The sequence below is a fragment of the Bidens hawaiensis genome, unplaced genomic scaffold, assembly GCF_021521415.1.
Source record: "Bidens hawaiensis isolate Kalapana, Puna unplaced genomic scaffold, B.hawaiensis_p1.1 tig00003141_1, whole genome shotgun sequence".
NCBI classification, from domain to species: Eukaryota; Viridiplantae; Streptophyta; class Magnoliopsida; order Asterales; family Asteraceae; genus Bidens; species Bidens hawaiensis.
Genome location: NW_027491170.1, coordinates 2,727,585 through 2,748,291, shown reverse-complemented (window position 1 = coordinate 2,748,291; position 20,707 = coordinate 2,727,585). Strand labels below are relative to the sequence as shown.

At 35.4% G+C, this 20,707-nt stretch overlaps 1 protein-coding gene across 1 annotated transcript in view; it reads left to right on the top strand.

The window, feature by feature from the left end:
- The first annotated feature begins 1,410 nt into the window (after positions 1-1,410).
- LOC143622497 (putative caffeoyl-CoA O-methyltransferase At4g26220) overlaps positions 1,411-20,707 on the top strand; it is a 165,352-nt gene continuing 146,055 nt past the window's right edge. The window contains exon 1 of the mRNA XM_077093626.1: positions 1,411-1,474. Coding sequence (XP_076949741.1) covers positions 1,415-1,474 — 60 coding nt within the window. The 5' untranslated portion in view covers positions 1,411-1,414. The remainder of the gene's footprint in view (positions 1,475-20,707) is intronic.

Below are 20,707 nucleotides of genomic sequence, written 5' to 3'. Positions count from 1 at the left end.
TAGTCTTATAAATATAAAAAATGAAAATTTGTCTAAAATTTTAAGACTAAATATTTATAAAAAAATATACAAAATTGTTATAGCTTTTTTTAATATGAAGATGTTTCAAAAAGTTGAATGTTAATATACTATTTAAACATAAACTCTTTTATTTATACATTTCAATCTTAAAGAAAATATATTTTTGACACGTAATTATTATATTAATATTATTTTTAAATTAAGTATGTTTAAAACATAATTTATGGCATTAATACTATATTTAAAACCAAGATTTTTTTTCTTTTCCATCAATAGAAGAGAAGAATTTTGGAAGGAATTTGATAGTGGGAATTAACCTTAGAATGACATGTGTCAATAATTATTTTCTTTTATTAGTATAGGTAGATTAAAAAGACGTGTGCATTGTTTTGTTTCTCGTGAGCACATGCTTTCGTAAAAACAATTCAATGCATGCATGCACCTGCTCATTTAGTTTTCTCAACCTACTCATTCATTCAACAACCACCTGTAATTCTTTTTTCTGAAATTTCCATAAATAACGGCAATTTGGCAATAATTTACATTACTAAATGCGGAAAATTTGGAGAAATTTTCATTACTAACGACAATTTGGCAATAACTTACATTACTAATTATGGCAACTTTGGAGAAATTTCAATTACAAAGGCAACTTGGCAGAAATTTTCACTGCTAAAGGCAACTTGGCAAAAATTTCCATTGGTAACGACTAACGGGCAGAAGAAACGTGGCAGAAGTTGCCGTTATTAACGACCACTTGTACATTCCCGATAATGTGAATCTTACATCCCCTTAATTTTGAAAACTTTCCAACCATGTCCTTAGTTGTGAAAAGGGTTTTTCAATTAGCATCAATTTTTTATTTAAAAAAAAAAAAAAAAAAAACTCTAATAGACATGCAAATCTGAGTTCCTGTATTTGGGTCCAAAATGCCTCTCATCCTTTCCTTTTCATACCATGTCGACCCCGACTCTCCTTTGCTATTCCTTTTACCTTTTTCTTTCTATATTTTTCTTTTTATTTTGTTTTCCTTGTTTAAAGAAAAAGTAATACCTGTTGTTTTTTTCTCCTTACTATTTTTTCCTTTTCCTTTTGTGTTTTATTTTCATTTACCTTATTTTTCTTTTTGAGTTTAAAAATGTGATTGTTTTATTGATTTTTACTTTTTGTTTTGTTTTTCTTTTTATTTTCAAATTTAGTTTTTTATTTTCTATTTTATTAAACTAAACATACTTTAGAAAATGCATTTTCCTTTTTATTATCCAACTAAAACTCATAAATTAAAGAAACCAATAAACTAAACATGTTTTTTTGATATATTACAACTATAGTACAGTTTCTTTATTTATTCTATAAATAGACTTCATAAATATAATTTGCACACAAACACTCAATGGAACCAGAAAAGCCAACTGAACCCCAAGGCTTACTACAAAGTCATGACTTATACAAGGTATATGTTCATAGTTCCTATTTTTGCTTCAGATCTTTAAAACTCTCCACTTTTCATGAAATTTATGTGTAGTACATCCTAGAGACTAACGTCTACCCTCGCGAACCAGAACCATTGAAGGAGCTTCGAGCTCTCATCGCATCACATCCTTGGTGTCCGTCATGTTTTTTGAACAAAACATTTATAGTCATGGTTTTGAAGATATATGACCATAAGCATTTCTTGATCATTTTTAGGGCTGTCATGGGTACGGTGTTTTCACAGGCTACTCGTTGCTTTTGGCAGCATTAACAATTCCTGATGATGGCAAGGTTTGTAACTTTGGTATTTTTTTTTAATTTGGTAGTGTATAAAATTTTAACCTTTGATATAGATTGTAGCGATAGATATGGATCGGGAATCATATGATATAGGTCGTCCAGTTATAGAAAAGGCTAAAGTGGATCATAAGATTGACTTTATCGAATCCGATGCTCTACAGGCTCTTGATAAGATGCTAGAAAATGTAAGTTTTTCGTTGGTTTAGTTGTATAAAGTATGAACAATCTGGACCGAGGTAAAATATATTCTATCTTCTTTAGCCTGCTAATGAAGGAAGTTTCGACTTTGCTTTCGTTGATGCGGACAAGAATAACTATGTCAACTATCACGAGCGCGTAATGAAACTAGTGAAGGTAAATGGGATCATGGTGTATGACAACACACTCTGGTTAGGGACGGTAGCACAACCTGAGTCAGCTGTTAATGATTATTTCAAAGAGGGGAGAACAAGGATGATAAAGTTTAACAAATCACTTGCAGCTGATCCTCATATCGATATCTCTATGGTTCCATTGGGTGATGGTCTCACTATTTGCAGGCGTCTCTACTAGAATTTGATATACCATTTCAATGTCTTTCTAATAATTACAGTGGTGACTTGAAAGCTGTTTCTTGTTTGCCATGAATTTGATGTATTGTTTCAATGTCTGTGTACCTATCTTTTATCATCATGCCTTTGCAGCTTGTAATGCGCATTTAGTCATGGTTTCGTTAAAGAAGGCTGCCTTTGTAGTAGAATCTTTACCTGCAAAAGCTGTGTTGCAAGGCAGAAAGCCCTTGTGTTATTTTGTTTTAGCTATAGTGTAGGTATTTTAATGATGCAAAGCCTAAACAATTAGTATGAACAATAATTCATGATCTAGAAGTAACTTATAAACATAAACACTAGGTAATCTACAAATTATCAAGAAATATCATACCAATAGCAAAGATAACACGTTAAAGGTAACAAATTTTATGGCAGATGAAGTCAAATCTTCAAAGTGAAAACAGAAAACCAAAAGGTGCAACCAAATTAACAGTAAACAAAATTTCAACATGAAAACACAACATAAATACGTAATTGTCAACGGATAATATTGTTGGGTAAATCAGTAGCAAATTAGAACAAACAAGTAGCAAATTAGAACTGTTGGACAATCAGAAGCAAAAACAATCTGGGAATATGCACAGAATATGTGTAGTAGAAAGAACAACAAGAATATTATGAACGTGATATATTATTGATAGAATTGAATGATGTTTACATGAGAGTTTGCCCTATTTATGTTGAAACATTGCTTCTAATCAATGCTAATAATCTAAACGGTTTTATACAATAACCGTTATAAACCCTAAATATCTTAACGGGCTTATATCTATATTTACAGTTCTGGCCCTCCTATAATAACAATAATTACAAAATTAATGAATTAAATAATTTATGATTAAATTCCAATATTTCCCCTTAATCATAAAGTGTTCTTCAAGCTTCAAATATTCTCTTCTTTCTTTCAAGCGTGACTGCTTCAGCCTCAGGACCAGCTTCCTTTTTGTTGACCTTGACTTCAATCTTTCTTCCAAGCATTATTCCATGGCACCATTCCAATGTTTCTAAATAGAGCTTGTAAACTGTCCTTACTTCAATGTGCATGTTTTCTTTAAAACCAAGTTTCATTGCTATTGATTTCCATCCATTCTGTATAATGGTTTCTTCATATCCACCATAGAGTTGTACAAACATAAACAAATCGAAGAGATCGATTTCTTCCCCGTTACTTAGGTAAGGTGGTATAGGTCGGATGAAATACGAGTCCATATACTCGTTGTGGAACTAGCTGAGTAAACCATAAAATGCTTCTCTAAACTTATAACAAAATATTTTAGTTTAGACATGGGTCTGCAACATGTCTACAAATGTCATACAATTATCAAATGATGTCACAAGTGGGGGATAGAATTCCTTTTTCTTTTCATCTCTTTCGGCCATGATATCCTTTGTTTCAAAATAATTTACCAAATCTTCATCGACATATATTGTCCCATTTGGTATTTCTTTTACAAAACACATCCCACCATCTACTGTTATATCAAAGACATTTTGCTTTAACTGTTTCAAACTTGACAGATTTTTTTCTAGGCTTGGAACATAAAACACATTTGGAACGCTTATCTCGGTTCCATTAAAAATGAGGGATACTATACCAGCACCCTTAACAAATAAAGATTCTGTTTCTAACCGGGTTTTAGTTCCGTTACTCGGTTCAAAAGTATTAAACACAGCCATGTTTCCTGTCATATGGTTGTGACATGAAGTGTTTAAATACCAACGTTTATCATAAGTTTCAAATTGGGTTCCATAAACCAGAAACTCATTTTCTTCAAATAAATTGAAATCTTTTAGGGGGGCATTCAAATGCAAAGTGACCCGTACCTTTACATTATGGCATTCAACGGGTGATTTTGATGTTTCTGCCATGTTTACTTCTTCCGGTACTTCCGTTTTTCTAACCGTACATGGCTCATTACAAGACGAATTACTTTTCGGTTCTTGCATCTTCTTTGCTTTTGCCTTCATTCTTCTTCGCAAGTTCTTTGCTTGGGGTTTCGTCAATCTACGCCCATCTTTAAACTTTAATCTGTCATCTTCCAATCTTAGACCTCCCAATTCCCTCTGTATTTCATCAACGTGAGTTTTCGGTATTATCGAACCGAACTTCGCAGCGGTGTTAGTGCTGCCACACATGATCCCATCTTGATCTTTCTGAGGCGCGAATTCTGCATGAAACTCCTGGCCAACATTGACACTTTCATGACTAACACCCGGGACGCTCCTTCGTCAAAACTTCCTGATGTCGCTCATGATCTCGACTTCAATCGCCGCTCTCTGACCGGGATTCATTCTTTCATTTCTCCTGGCTTCTGATTATAATTGACACAGGACTTCTAAATTGGCTCTGATGCCACTTGTTGGAAAATCAGAAGCAAAAACAATTTGGGAATATGCAAAGAATATGTGCAGTAGGAAGAACAACAAGAATATTATCAAATATATATATTATTGATAGAACTGAATGATGTTTACATGAGAGTTTGCCCTATTTATACCGAAACATTGCGTCTAATCAATGCTAATAATCTAACGGTTTTATACAATAACCGTCATAAACCCTAAATATCTTAACGGGCCTATATCTATATTTAGTGTTCTGGCCCTCCTATAATAACAATAATTACAAAATTAATGAATTAAATACTTTATGATTAAATTCCAATAAGAACAAACAAGCACTACTAGAAAACAAGTCATTTTTCTTCAACGAATTATGTAAGAAATTTGTTGGAAAAACCCACTTTCTTACAATTTTCCAACAAAAAAGTTGTGTAGGAAAAACAAATGCTTGAAAATCGTTTTCAACCATTTTCTAACAACTTTTCTTACAAAATTTGCAGGCTTCCTACAACTTTTCAACAAAGTTTTCCCCAAAAGCTTTCCAACAAATAGTTATATTTATTTCTAAATATTTCCAACAAAAAAAAGTTTTAAAGAAAAAAATCAAAATGTACCTGAAAATGCAGATAAAAATATATTTTAAAAAAATGAAATATGCTATAAAAAAAACTGTAATATGCAGAAAAATTCAAAAACAAAATCTAAAATAGGTAGAAAAAATCCAACATAACCGTGTTTTGCAAATAAAAAACACTACGATAACAAACACAACTCTTCACGCATGGCTGACTCGCATTGCTTCCTTTCTTCAGGATCGACCCGCTCGCGTTACAATTTTTGCAATGATTGTAAAAGTAGTACGTCACTTGAAAGGAATATTGACGCCGATGGTACTTTGACCTACAACCAACCCCAAACATAATGGCTAAAAGAGTTTTATGGGTTGTGTTTGATCTCAAACGAGCCACATCAGTCAAACTAGCTAATAGGGGAACGGGTGAAATGAGTTAAAAGACATCCAAATACCCAAAGTCAGTCTTTAATGCATACATCATTATATTGAAAGATTTTTAGCACATTAATTAAAGTGAATCATTGTGGATATTTGTATCCACTTACCTGAGCCGTGGGACATTTGAAAGATGGTTCCATTATCAACTCCTTGTCGTCTGTTGCATAAACTTTCATTCCTGAATCACCATAAAACATAAAAGCTATAACTTATTACTGATTAATCTTCACTTTAATCTTCACCTTGACGGTTAGGTGCATAATGAAAGTGAATAGAGTTCAACTGTATATGAAAATGAAGGTTGGTTCAAAAACATTACACTTATCTTGATTGATATTAAATTTTAAAACGAGAAAGTGTGTTACCTTGGAAACACAACTACATAAGGGATATTGACTGCTTAATTTGTAAAAACTGTATTGTGGTTTCCCATGGAAATATCTATCTTTAAAATTCATATAAACATTGTAACCATCTTAATTCTATCTATACTTGGAAAAATTGTCAAGAACCTAAAGTGAGATTAGGCCTAGAAATGAGACAAACAATAAAGATGTATAACAAAAATTTGTATAATTTAAGGCATAATTTTTTATTATTACCAATTCATCATGCAAGTCCAAAATTAATTTGAGCAAAAAAAAGGACACACAGACAAAACCTAACCTTCTAAATCTAATTATTATCAAACTAGAGAGTAATTGGCCCCATCAAATTATTATCAAAGTAATGAAATGGATGAGCATCTGATTATTTGTTTAAGTACTGTCATCGACGACGGAATAGATTTGGGGATTTTGTTAATGGCGTTAATGACTCACTGATTTTGGCTTTTGCTAACAGAGTAGGTTTGGACTTGTTTAAATAAAGGAATTTAAAAACAAAAAAAAAAAGATTAATTGATAAATGTAAGTTGATAGTTTAACAACTTTCCAACAAAATAATAACAATTGTGACTAAGCGGACAACAAGTTATCGCCACCCCCTTTTGAATGGCGAACCCGATCATACTGAAAACAAAGTTATAGTTTTTTGACGTCGATAAATTATTGTGTACGACCCGATGAACTCTTTTCAGAAACGTAATAGCTTCTAGGGCAAGGGACACAAATGTAACAAAAGCAAACTGAATGAAGGCATGTTGATTCTCAACACATTTTTTCTCATGCTTAGCAATTTTTCCTGATTCCGCCTTTAACACAGCCTGCCTAACAACAAACCCAATATCCCTAAGTCCGACAAAGGGTTACTCAAGTAACATATATACAAACGTGCTTCTCCTGCCCATCCAAACACAAGAACATTTGTTGGTCGGATAATAGAGCTTCTTTTTTTGTTGAGATCCCTGCTTATTTTAACACATCACAAAGGAGATCTCTGATTAAATCATGTCTATATTTAAACCCCGGATGTTACTTGCAATGAACGGCATGTTTACCAAAATTATCCAAACAAACTTTGCGGAAATTTGGGAATAGTGGCATCATTAAACAATATATAAGAATGGCCTGGTACTCCGCTGCTGACAGGTGTTTCCATAACCCTTTGATGGGGATGACGGTCAAGAAATCTTGAGCATGGGGAGCCTGAAGGCATTCTAACACCGATCTCTAGCGAGTGAATTAGCTAAACTTCTCTCCCAAACTTTGGACGATTTTAATATAAAGGGCACTTGAAAAAACATGTTGGTCTTTAGGGTGGGGGCGATGTCCTTATTAGTAAACCCGGCAAGATCAAGATCGGAAAGATAACTATGCAAACAGTCCAACGCACTCCCATAATCTGAATCCAACCCATCAATACCATAATCCGCAAAATGTGGTCATGTAACTTCCAAGATAGTACGATTACAATTGAAATAGTAAAACTTGAAATCATAATCGAAAGTACTAAAATAAACAGACTAATGCAAGGCTTAAATTAAAAAAACAAAAAAACAAAACAAACAAACTAAACATCTTCCTACATGCCAAGTATCCCATGATCTCCATTGCTCAGATTTTGTTTAATTCTCCACATTCCCACGTACATCGGATGTTGATCAGTTCTTCCCGTTGTTGATGGAAGACATGAAGATTATGATAAACCTATGACAGAAACATACCTGTCACATCAGAGAGAGAAGCCACAGCTGAGGAGAATGATCCGGACGACATGATTGTCAAAGCTTGGTCAAGTTACCATTTAGGATGTATATTAGTGATGGTTATTAGGGTTCTTTGATAGAACCCAAAATATGGAGAGAAAGAGAGGGGTCACGAAATTTTTATGTAAGGTTTAGGTTTTTGTTATGATGTTAATTAATCTCCTCCATATATTTATATACACCCAAGGGGAAACCCTTGATTAGCAAGAAAGGGTAATATGGTCCATAGCTAATATCATTCCATTTAAGCTTGACAACTTTGGAGGCCGTAAGTCATGGGGTCCCACCCCATTGACATATCTTTCCATTTAAGCTTCACAACTTGATCATTTTGCAAATATCTTCAAACCAACTCAATTCCTTCTGCTTTCCTTCAATTTCTAGCCAAAACCTTATGGTATGATCAAGTTTTAATGAGTTTTACATTTGCTTAATCATGTTTAAACTTAAAGGATTATGTTTTGATTAGTGAAAACCATGTTTATCACACACCAATAACGAATGTTACAATGTTTAACCCTATAAAAACCTTTAAAATGATCCAAAAACATGTTTTGATGCTAAACATGGTTACAAATTAGAATCATACACTTTTTTTTGCCCAAAAACACGAGTTAGGATGTTTATACCATGTTTCTACGTTTTAAAAACTCGATTTCAAACCCTAATTGAAACCCTATGTTACAAGACTGTATGATTAATTTTATATGCTTAATTTTGTTGTACTTGATATGTAGATACTTTATATAGCTAACCAAGGACCCGTAAACTTGAAAAGAGGGCTTAACCGATCGAAAATCGCAAAAGTATTAACCGAAAACCATAGTTTAGGGGTTGTTTAAGATTAGATTGTGACGTGATTGTTGTTAGCCTATGAAACTTTGCAGGGACATCAGGGATCCTTTGAAAGAATTCTTGTCTAAATTTGGTAATTTTTCGATAAACGGAGAATATTTGGTCATTTTTTTACCGTTTATTGGTGATTTATTGGGACAAATAGTTACACAGTTTGGAAAATTATGAATTTTTTTTTGAAGAATTCCGAAATGTAATTGTAAGATCACATATGAAATTTGGGTTCCATTGGAGAACCCAAGATATGGTTTGTGGATCCTCGTTTAATCGCGTTTTAACAACAGAATTATACGCGAAAATGTATTTTAGCTAAATAGTAAGTTTCTGGAAAATTTTCAGGGATAATATGATGATATTTTGACTACTCAAAAATATAATCGGATTTTTCGGGTATCGTTTGGTATAAATGGGAGATTTATTGGTTAAAAATAACATATAAAATGAATTGTTATAAATAAATAAACAAGTTAATAATTTTGGAATTATTTTTTATAAAAATCTACACATATTAATTTGTTAGTGTAAAAATTTCAATAATTTATATATATATATATATATATATATATATATATATATATAAATAAGAAGTTATAATAATTTGAAGATTTATTTATATACGTTTTGATTAAAGTGGCAGCATTATGTTTAACAAACTTATTGGTATATCAAAAGCATAAAAAATTGTCCATTGTCATAGTTTAGAAGAAATTTAAAATGATCTTTGTACGAGATTATCAACGATTCTGGGTGAATTGTACGCGTTTTGTACAATCAAATTAGTTTTAAAACGACAACAAACCATGTAGCAACTCCGTGCATCTAAACCCTAATTTTCTTTTCTAAATCAAATCATTTTATGTTGGGCTTAAATTAAAGTGGTTTTTACTTAGTCTAGGTGTGTGTAAAGGGCCGCGCATGTGAACCGAGATCCTAAGGGATCTCGGTGGGCTTTTGGTGGGTATTGGGTTATTGGGCTAGCTTGTACTGGTTCCCTATATATAGAACACCTTGTATAGGGTTTTAGGTTGTTCATTTAGTTGTTTGTGTTTGGCCATCTAGTGTTTAGTAGACGAGGTTGTAATTGTGCTTAAGCACCTGACGTATAATAATAATACGTGTGTTTTGAAGCAATCTGTGTGTTACTCATTTGTGTTTTTATTGTGTTCCTGAATCACCGAGTATGAGAATTCCACACCAATACTTGGTTTATTGATATCATAATTGTAGTGATCCAGATTCGGGACTTACAATTGGTATCAGAGCCTTAGAACTATTCAGGCTCGTTATTGTGATATCAAAAATTCAAGAATTGTGTTTTTCTTTGGTGGTTGTGTTTGTTTTTCCGGTGAAAAGGAGATCGGAGAAGAAAGAGGTATTTTTGGGAGAAGATTGGCTTTGGTTTGGAAATTAAATCAAATCCCATCTTTCTCGGATAGTTTGTTACACCAAAGATCCTACTGATTGTGTGGTTCTCGGCCATTCTTATCGGTTCTCGGCTAAACAATTGACTTCTCAGTTAGCGAATTGAGTTTTCTTTTAAGAATTAAAGATCTCGGCTGAGTTCTCGGCTATTCTTGGTTCTTGGTCAAGTTTTTATAGTTCTCGGTCAAGATTATTAGTTCTCGGTCAAATCTCAAGTTTTTGGTCAACGTTTATTGTTCTCGGCTTCTTCTCGGTCAACATCTGCTCAAAGTTACCTTGTTCTCGGTCAGAATTACCTAGTTCTCGGTCAAACTTCGAGTTCTCGGTTAACTTGGTTCTCGGCTGCATAAACTGCAATCTTCGTTTGGGCCTAATCAATTTGATTTGGGCTTAATATTTGGACTTTAATACTCTTCTGAACCTAAAACTCATTAACTAATTCAATTAAAATAGAACAGTTAACAAATGGCAATGGTTCAGCTAATTCATCACTTCATCAAGAACTTGACTCTATCATGGGGACCACCATTCGTATACCTCGTCTCTTGTCCCATGAGGGGTTTAGTGAATGGAAATTTCGCTTTGAAAAATACGTTAAGATGAAAGATCCCAAAGTTTGGAGAAGTATTGTTAGTGGGCCTCAAAGAATCACTTATCAAAGGGAAAACTCAACTAAAGTTATCGTGAAGCCTGTTGCATAATATGACGATGATGATTTTGCTAAAGTTGAGGAAGATGAAAAGGCTCTTTCTACTCTAACCATGACACTCTCACCCGAGATTGCTCTTCAATTTAGAGAACTTCAATCTGCTAAAGAGTTGTGGGAGGCACTGATAGAGGTGTATGAAGGAAATGAAGATTTGAAAAGAAGTCGCCAAGACCTGCTGCGACAAAAGTTCAACGTGTTTAATCATGTTCTGGGGGAAACGTTGGAAACTCAACTTCAAAGGTTCATATCATTGGTGACTGAAATGAGATCAGCAAGTATTTATCTAGCAACTTCTGAGATAAACAACAAGCTCGTGAACTCATTACCAAAGAGTTGGGATATGAATGTTGTCGTTATCAAAAAGACTAACACTGTGTTCCAGAGTCTCATTTAATGAGGGGAGGGGAGGGGAGGGGAAGGAAATTAGGAGAGAAAAGAAATGAGAAGAAAATTTTTATTTTGTGTTCCCGAGTTTAATGAGAAGGAAAGGAAAGTCAAGGAATTTACATATTTTATGTGTTCCCGAGTTGAAAGGTAAAGAAAAGAAAGTTATAGTTTGACTATTATACCCTTTAAGTAAAACTAAAATAAAATTAGTTTTGAGGGTAATTTAGTAATTGATAAGATTTTCTCTCCTAATCTCTCCAATTTGGAAGGATTATAATATACTCAAATTTTCTAGCCTTTTCCCTCCCATCCACCTCTTAAAAAATCTCAGGAACATGCTTTTTTCTTATTTTCCTCTCTTTTCCTTCCCCTCCCCTTGTTAAATGAGACTCAGGAACACAGTGTAAAGATCTAAATAGAATGTCTATCTCTGAGATGATGGCTACTATCAAGGCATGTGATATGGATGATAAGCAACGTGCAATAAATCATGCAAACTCCTATAGTGCGGCTGGGTACAACGTTACTTCCAATAGTGCCCTCATCTCTCAAGACAGTTTCTCAATGTTCAAGGCTACTCAACAACCACCTTAGGGAAACTTTCAAATGTTCACATCCACTCAAGGCCAACCATCTTCCATTTCGCCCCAACCAGCTCCAGTATTCTTTAATAAGTCTAGTCAATCTTCAGCTGAAAATGGAAAAGCTTCATTCTCAAGGGTAACTCCCAGTCAGAACTCCAGTCAGATTCCTTCCATTCCAAAGGAGACTCAGGGGAATATAGCTCTAATGGAGGGATTCATGAATTATTATAATGCATTTAGCCAGAGACTTGGTTCAACCTGTGGTTGCTGTTGAACTCGATCAGATCCATCCTGATGATGTTGAAGAAATTGATATCTCTTGGCAAATTGCCATGGCAGTATTTCGAGCAAAGAAGTTCACTAAGAGGACGGGTAGAAACAATTGGAACATGCCTAACAATCAGAAGGTGGGTTTTAACAAGATACTCTTGGATGCTACAACTGTCAAGAGCCGGGTCACTTTGCTCGTGAATGTACTAACCCAGCAAAGGATGGAAACACGGAAAGGGCACTGGTTCCAGTTAGTAATGCTAGAGGTGAAGTTGGAGGTAGTTCAGGAAATGGTGAAAGAGGAATGATTGCTTAACAATTCTCTTGGGAGGGTCAGATGGCTGCGCTCAACATTGGAAATCATACCGCAAACTTGCCAATGTTGAAGACACTGGAGTAGAAAATGTTACCGAGGAGCAGATCAAGGAACTTTAATTTGCATATATGGCGTTCACTTCTCCAAATTTATCTGAGGTAAGTTTTCAACCATGCTCTTTAGATTGTGTTGATAAAATAGAATTATATAAGCTTCATAATGACAACTTAATTAGAGATATGGAAAGAATAAAATTTGAGAACTTTAAACTTAAGAAAAATGAAAAAGCTTTCCAAGATAAAATAGAAGCACAACAAAAGGATATCTCTAAGCTTAAATCTGATTTTAGTATAAAGTGTTGTCATCACCTTGATGCCAAACAAGAAATCGCTAAATTAACTGCTAAGCTGGAAGCCTCCAAGTTAGAAATTTCGAGTCTAACTAGTAACTTTGAAAGGGCTGAACTAGATTTTAAAAAATTCAATGGTTCCAGTAAAGTAGTCAACTGAATGATTGAAAATAAATTGTGGTGGAAAGAAAATGAAGGTGAGGGAATAGGATACAGTCAAGTTCCCCCACCCTACAACCACAATTATGTCCATACCCCTGTTACCATAGAACACGAGGAAAAGGTAAAGGACATGAAGCACGGTAAACAAGACAAATGTGATGAAACCAGTTCTTTGAGTGCTGGTCCGTCCACTTCAGATATGAACGATTCTAACGTGTTTACTTCATGTGCAGAAAAATTAATTGTGAAGGAGTGAACTGATGAGGATGACGACCCTTGTTTTGAATCTTATAATGACATTGTTTCTGATTTTTCTTTAAAATTATCTGTTTTGGATTCTGTTATTTCGAATGTTTGTGTGGGCTCTGTTTTAAAGAGCAAGGATTCTTGTGTGGTTGATTTTGTTAAAACTTTGAATTCTGAAAATGTGGTTTCTAACAAAAGTAAAATTTAAAAAATTTGAACGTATACTCACCACCAAATTTGTGAAAGAGGGATGCTCTTGTTACAAACAAGGTGGTAAGTTCAATAAGGTGAATAACGACCCTTGAAATTTGAAACAAACTGGTCCACACAACCAGTCTAGACGAAGAGTTGCCCAAAATGATTTCATAAAACGACAAATCTGTTTTAATTGTGGCACTCCCGGTCATATTGCCAGAAATTGTCCACATCGTCCTTACATTCCCTTTTATGGATTTTATCAGAGGAATATTCCATATATGCCTCATAAATCATACAGGGAAAGATTCAGGCATAATCAGGCTAGTTCCTCTGACGATGATTGGAATCAAAACAAATCTGGCATGTTTAGTCCTCATCAGACCAATCCTAACACGATTTGAAATAGGGTCAGAAAAGGTGACTCTGTTTCACAAGCGAACACGCATTCTAAACCGAAACAGACGGAAAGGACAAAACCATGTCATCATAAGCCAAAAGCACCAGAGAAGAAATCAAACATTCGTACTTATAATGTCAAATCGTACAATAGTAGACACAAATGGTTGCCTAAATCTCTGGTAACAGAGTCTATAAATCAAACGTTTGATGATCAAAAGGATATGTCATGGCAACCCGTGACAACCTTAGATGAGTCAGGGTCACCCAGTTCCCGCGCTTTGTGCAGGGACAGCTATGAAGGAATATCATCAGACCTTGGTATGTTGATAGTGGCTGTTCCAGGCACATGACTGGGGATATTACCCAACTACACGACATTCAAACATTTAAAGGTGGGCATGTGTCTTTTGAGGGAGAAGAGAAAGGAAAGATTGATGTGTGTCTAATGATGCTCTTATTAAGTAACTCACAACTAGGCTTTAAATTTATAAAACAAGACTTCTAAAGAAACCACACAAAACCGGCAAGTGTACCGATCACTAATAGTATAGAACTAAGGAAGTCCAAGTATCGAACACAAGGACATGTGAAAACGTTTTTAATACTTAACCCTAACCAAGACTCACCTAAGTATATTTAAATGATTTTTCTTAATTAACTACTTAACCTAACTTACTTTAACTAAATTAATTAACTAAACTTAACTTAACTAATCACTTAATAAGACTTAGAGACTTAACTGCACTCGAAGAAAACGTCTACCTAGGTAAGAATCTTATTGAAGGTCTAACAAGCTAATGGATTGAAGAACCTCAGACACCGGTTTCTAAGGATGACACAACTAAGGCTCACTCAAGAAAGCTAGATCACCTCTCGGTCTCACTAACAAACTCTAACTTACACTTAATTGATTTTAAGAACAAACCGGGAAATGAATGCTAAGGTGTTCTAATGCCGACTCTCCTCTCGGTCTCACCGACACACGACCCTAATGGAAACGAATACTACGCAACCAAGGATAGAGGAACAATTTGGTTTAACAAAAACTAGACCAACTAATCGCTCATGAACCCAAACCCGACAAGAACTGAACCCGCTCTCGCGCAATCCTAATCCTAACAAGTAAAAGCAATGAGACGACTTTACTTCCTATCACCTCTCGGTTTCTAAGAAGGTGCTTAACCGCTGAATTATATCAATCAATAATCTTAACAAAACCCTACGGTTGTACCTACCGCAAACAAACTCTAAACACAAAGTAAAGAATTGAACATGCAACTATCAGTCAAAACCAATTCAATTAAATGAAGTATGAGATTATGAGATAAAACCAATAAAATCACTGCCACTAAACACAACCTAATTCAATATTAAACCAAACTTTCAATAGCAATTCAAGTCATATTAATCAAACAATCCATTTAGTTCATCAAAACCGAACAATAATCATCTAACCTAGGTAGAACAAAGAGGTTTAGCCAATCATAATCAATGAACAGTAGATAAAATAGATATAAATGATAAACATGTTAATATAAATTTGATTACAAAAGGTTTGAATGTCTAAAACCGAAAAACGAACTCACAAACGTTAAAACAAGCAAAATCGACAACCGGGTGATGAAATAGCGAACCAGTTGCTTCTCCTCTTCGTAAACTCCTATGGAACTGATGTGGGATGGCTGGAATGAAATTTATTTCGTTCATAAGGTTTATGCTCCATAAATAGATGTTTAAACACCTCCTTCTAATATAAAATAGGTTAAAACAAGCCCACAAGGCCCACTAGAAGACAAAATAGATGGGGCAGCTAAAACCTGAACATTCTTGGAAGCCTTGGGGACATGTGGGATGCCGCGTAGCATGGGCATAGATGCCTGACCTGGTCGCGTAGTGCGGCCAGGTCCTGGGTGCTCGTTTCTTTGTTTTCTGACTCGTTTATCTTCAAACGCGCATACCGGCTTCATCCGAATCCCGTTTGAGCTGATTCTTTCTTCATTAAACTCGTTTTTTAGATATCTTCAACATGGCACCTATCATATACACAAACACTTAATTTCATGCAAGAAAAAGTTATATTCATTAACGGTTTACGCACAAAACAACATAAAAACGGGATAAAACGCTATGTGTTTTGCAACACATCAAAGATCACTCAGAAGGGTACTTTAAGTAACGGTGTTTTAAAATTTGAAAATGTTAATTTTGTTCCAGAATTGAAGCACAGTCTTTTGAGCGTGTCACAAATTTGTGACAAAGAGTTTTCAACTCATTTTACTAAAAAGAGTGAAACTGCAGATTTAATCAAGAAATTTGTAGTGCTCATGGAGAACCAACTGAATTTGAAGCTGAAGGGAATTCGTTGTGATAATGGAACATAATTCAAGAATGCATCATTGAATCATTTTTGTTCAGAAAAAGGGGTTCTTCGTCAGTACAGCGCCGTTCGGACACCACAACAAAATGGTGTGGCTGAAAGAAGAAACATAACTCTTATCGAAGTGGCGAGGACTATGTTGTGTGATTCTAAACTGCCTCTGTTTTTCGGGGCAGAAGCTATTAATACGGCCTGCTATGTTCAGAATCGGGTGATAATTAACAAGTCCAAGATGAAAACCCCATATGAGATTGTCTATGGTCATAAACCCACTGTTGCACATTTCAGAGCGTTTGGTTGTCCTTGCACCTACTGAATCTTGAGTCTACTCCAAAATTTGGGGCTGCAGCTGATGAGTGTTATTTTGTTGGTTATGCTGGCAATACAGCTTACAGGGTCTACAACAAGTCAACCAAACAGATTCTAGAGTCCTATGAGGTTCGTTGGCTGGAAGAAAATGAGACTGATGCTCGTGTCGGTCCGGACTGGTTATTTGATTATAATGAACTCTTCAAACCATTCAATGTGTTTCCAGTCCTCTACACAGAACCTTCATGTGGTCCTACAGTGGAAGCTGCAAAATATGACTCACAGGAAGTATCTCACATCTCTCCATTTCTGGATGTTGATGTCACTGAGTTATGTAATGACTCACCCGCAACCAACGCTCAGCCAAAAGAAACTTCAGAAACAGAATGTTCGCCGAACTCGTCTGTAGATGATGCTTCAGTTGAGGGGGAGAGTTCCATCCGTCAGATCTTAGGGAGCACACTGTTTCCCGATGCCATTCCAAATGAATATGTCGCCAGCACTTTGTACTCTCATAGTACGACGACCTCTGGATGGAAGAATCCTTTTGCTGATGTTAATGAGAACTTGTCAAACTTGCAACATACCGGTGATGTTTCTGATTAATTAATTCAACCAAGAATTCAGAAGAATCATCCAATTGAAAATGCCATAGGTCCTCTTGAAACGGGCGTGTCCACTAGAAGTCAAACAGGACACATAAATAGCTGCCTGTTCTCTTGTTTCATCTCTCAAATTGAGCCTAAGACAGTAGAAATGGCACTTCAGAAACCCGGTTGGGTTGATGCTATGCACAAAGAGTTGAATCAGTTTGATAAGTTGAAGGTTTGGAGATTGGTTAAGTTGTCAGAAGGAAAGAAAGCTCTTGATACAAGATGGGTTTTCCGAAACAAGCAAGACGAAACCGGGGTTTTTGTTCGAAATAAGGCACGGTTAGTTGTTCGTGGTTTTCGTCAGGTTGAGGGACTAGATTACACTGAAGTCTATGCCCCAGTGGCTAGACTTGAGGCAATTAGAATTTTTCTGGCCTACGCATCATTCATGGGTTCACAGTGTATCAGATGGATGTCAAGACCGCATTTCTGTACGGTGAGGTCAAAGAAGAGATCTATGTGGATCAGCCACCGGGTTTTGTTGATTCTAAGAAACCAAATCATGTTTACAAGCTAGACAAGGCATTATACAGGTTACATCAGGCTCCTAGGGTGTAGTATGCCACATTGACCGCACATCTCTAGATCATGGCTACAGGTGAGGAACCTTTGATCAAACCTTGTTCCGTTAGACTGTCGGAAAAGACTTGATTCTTGTCCTAATCTATGTAGATGACATTATTTTTGGATCCACCAGCGCTGAGTTGTGCACAGAATTTGAAAGTGTAATGAAGAAAAGATTTGAGATGAGCTCGTTGGGTAAGATGACAACATTTCTGGGGTTACAAGTTCGCCAAAGCTCAACAGAAATTTTACTGCATCAAAGGAAGTATGTTGAGTACATACTGGCAAAGTTTGAACTTCAAGACTCCAAGAGTGCTAGCACTCCCATGGCAGAAAGATCTTTGTTGGCATCTGATCCTGAAGGGAGTCCCGTTGATCAAACGTACTATCGATCAATGATCGGGTCTCTGATGTACCTCACAACCAGTCGTCATGACATCATGTTTACAGTTTGTCAATGTGCTCATTTCCAGGCTAATCCTAAACTCTCTCATTTTATTGTTGTTAAACATATTTTTAGATATCTGAACGGACAACCGAAGTTAGGTCTTTGGTATCCCAAACAATCAGAATTTGATCTTTATGCTTTTGCTGATAGCAATTATGGTGGAGATTACATTGACAGGAAATCCACATCCGCCGGATGCCAGTTCTTAGGAGATCGTCTCATTTCATGGCAGTGTAAGAAACAATAGAGGGTGTCTACCTAGACCGCCGAAGAGGAGTATGTTGCCGCATCAGCTTGCTGTTCTTAGGTTTCAGGTTATCTGGATGCAAAACCAACTGCTGGATTACGGTTTGGAATTTCTTGATACTCCTATTTTTTGTGATAATGATGCTGCCATTGCAATTGTGAAAAATCATGTTCAGCTCTCTAAAACCAAGCACATCGATATTAAAATTCATTTTATTCGTGACTGTTTCGATCGAAAATTGATTCACCTTGATCAAGTTCACACTGACAACAATGTGGCAGACTTATTTACAAACCGGTCGGAAAAACCAAATTTAATGTGCTTGTGAGTTTTCTTAAAATGCTTCGTTTCGAGGATTGAGTCTTTTTGGGAATAAATTTGTACATGTTCGTTTAATTTTCACAAATTTAGGGGGAGAAAAATCAAAAAGTCAAAATAGTGTGTGTGCGTTGTCTTCAAAAAGTCAAAAAAAAATCAAAAATAGTGTGTGTGCGTTGTCTTTTATTAAAAAAAAATTGTTTTTCAAGATTCATTCTCGCTTAAAATTATGTCGGTGGCACAAGTTTGAAGGACATAGACTTATATATGATTGGTCCGGTGTTCTACTCGTAGATTCACAGGACAGCCATTTACCCAAAGACTGAAAGCACCCGGGGTGATTATGATGTGTTTTGTATTCTTTCACTTAAAACTATGTCGGTAACTCTGAGCTGGAAGGACATGTATCTTCATACATGTTTGGTCCGATTAACCACTCATGGTCATACAAGATAGCCATTTACCTGAAAGCTTAAAAGTGACCGGGGTGACTGGACTCTTAACACGTGTGTTTTATGTAACTCCCTGGGAAATGATATTACTATTCAGCTAACAGCTTTTTAGAAGCCTCAAAATATTTTCAAATGAAAATTGATCCAACCTTTAAAAAATGATAGGTAAATTGTTTTTGTGTGCCTAACGGGTGAATTTATTAAGTTTAAAAGGCCCTAGAACAGTCATTGATTTGCATGGTAGCTTTCCATGACGCGTAAAAGTTGAAGTGATATAAACTAAATATGCTAAACTTACTGTGGAGAGTCATTTTGAATAAATGTGCATGTCTTCATATACATCTCTCCGAATGATAAGCAGAAAAACAATTACCCAGTCATACACGAGCCCGTTAGTGTCTTGATCACCAAAAATATTGTGTATATTAAGTTACGGTTAAAAAAAAGAAAATAAAATGAAAAAAATCTACAAAAGAGTTTATTTTATCCTATTAAAGTCTTGTTTTAAAAATCTTAGAGGGTCAAACTAGAACTACAGAGATAGGGGCATAAAAGTAAGTCCTGTCATGTCTCGAATAAAAGGCATGTAAGTCCGGATGGCTAGTAAGTCCAACGTTCAACCTTAAAGCTTAAAATTATGTTTAATTATCTATAAAAATCTTTTGATCAAGCATTAGGGAGTTGGAGTCAAATTGGGGTGATCTGGGGAAAGCCAAATACGCTTTGAGAAGAGATAGGAGGCATCGCAGGTCCATAAGTGATGTCCATCTAAGCTTTATGCTGAACTAAACCTAAGTCATATCATTGATGCAATGAAAATCATGCTAAGTATGTTATACCTGCTATTAACCTATCTCTTTATGTCATAATAACGCTGAACATGAATCCTAGTGACAACACCTTAAACGATATGATTCCATGTTCGAATCTTTCATAAAAGGGCGGCGTTTTTACAGAAACTGGAATTTGATCCCGATTTTACATAATTCAAGGGAGTTCTTTTGTACGTTGATTTGTATTTATTTTATTTAGTTCATTTTAATTTATTTTATTCTATTTTGTTTGTTTTATCTCGAAATTACTCTCCTCGAAACGTGTAACTTAACTGGGTCATTTTCAATATGAGTTTAAAAAATAACTTGGGTTGTCTGTCTCCTTTGGGCTAACATGATTTTGGGCTGTCTGACTGATTTGAGCCCGTTTAGGGTTCTCGGCCCATGAGTGCTGAGATATAAATACATCTCAGCCTCCATTATTGTTTCTCATTCGTTAAAAAATATCCTTTTTCTCTCTCTCAAATCATCTTTCAACCGAGAACCACCTCTTGCATATTCTAATCACATTAAGGCGCAATCTTGATTTGTGTTTGTTGTCTCATAGGTAAATGAGCAAAGGTTCAATCTAATCTTTATAAAACTTGTGTTCTTGAAGGAATTGACACATAAACAGCCGGATATCATGGACTAAGTGGAATCATAGGTTATTAGGAATTAGGGATTTCGGTTGATGTTTTAGGGTTTAATGGAGTCTCTTTTCAGTTGCCAATCTATAATAATT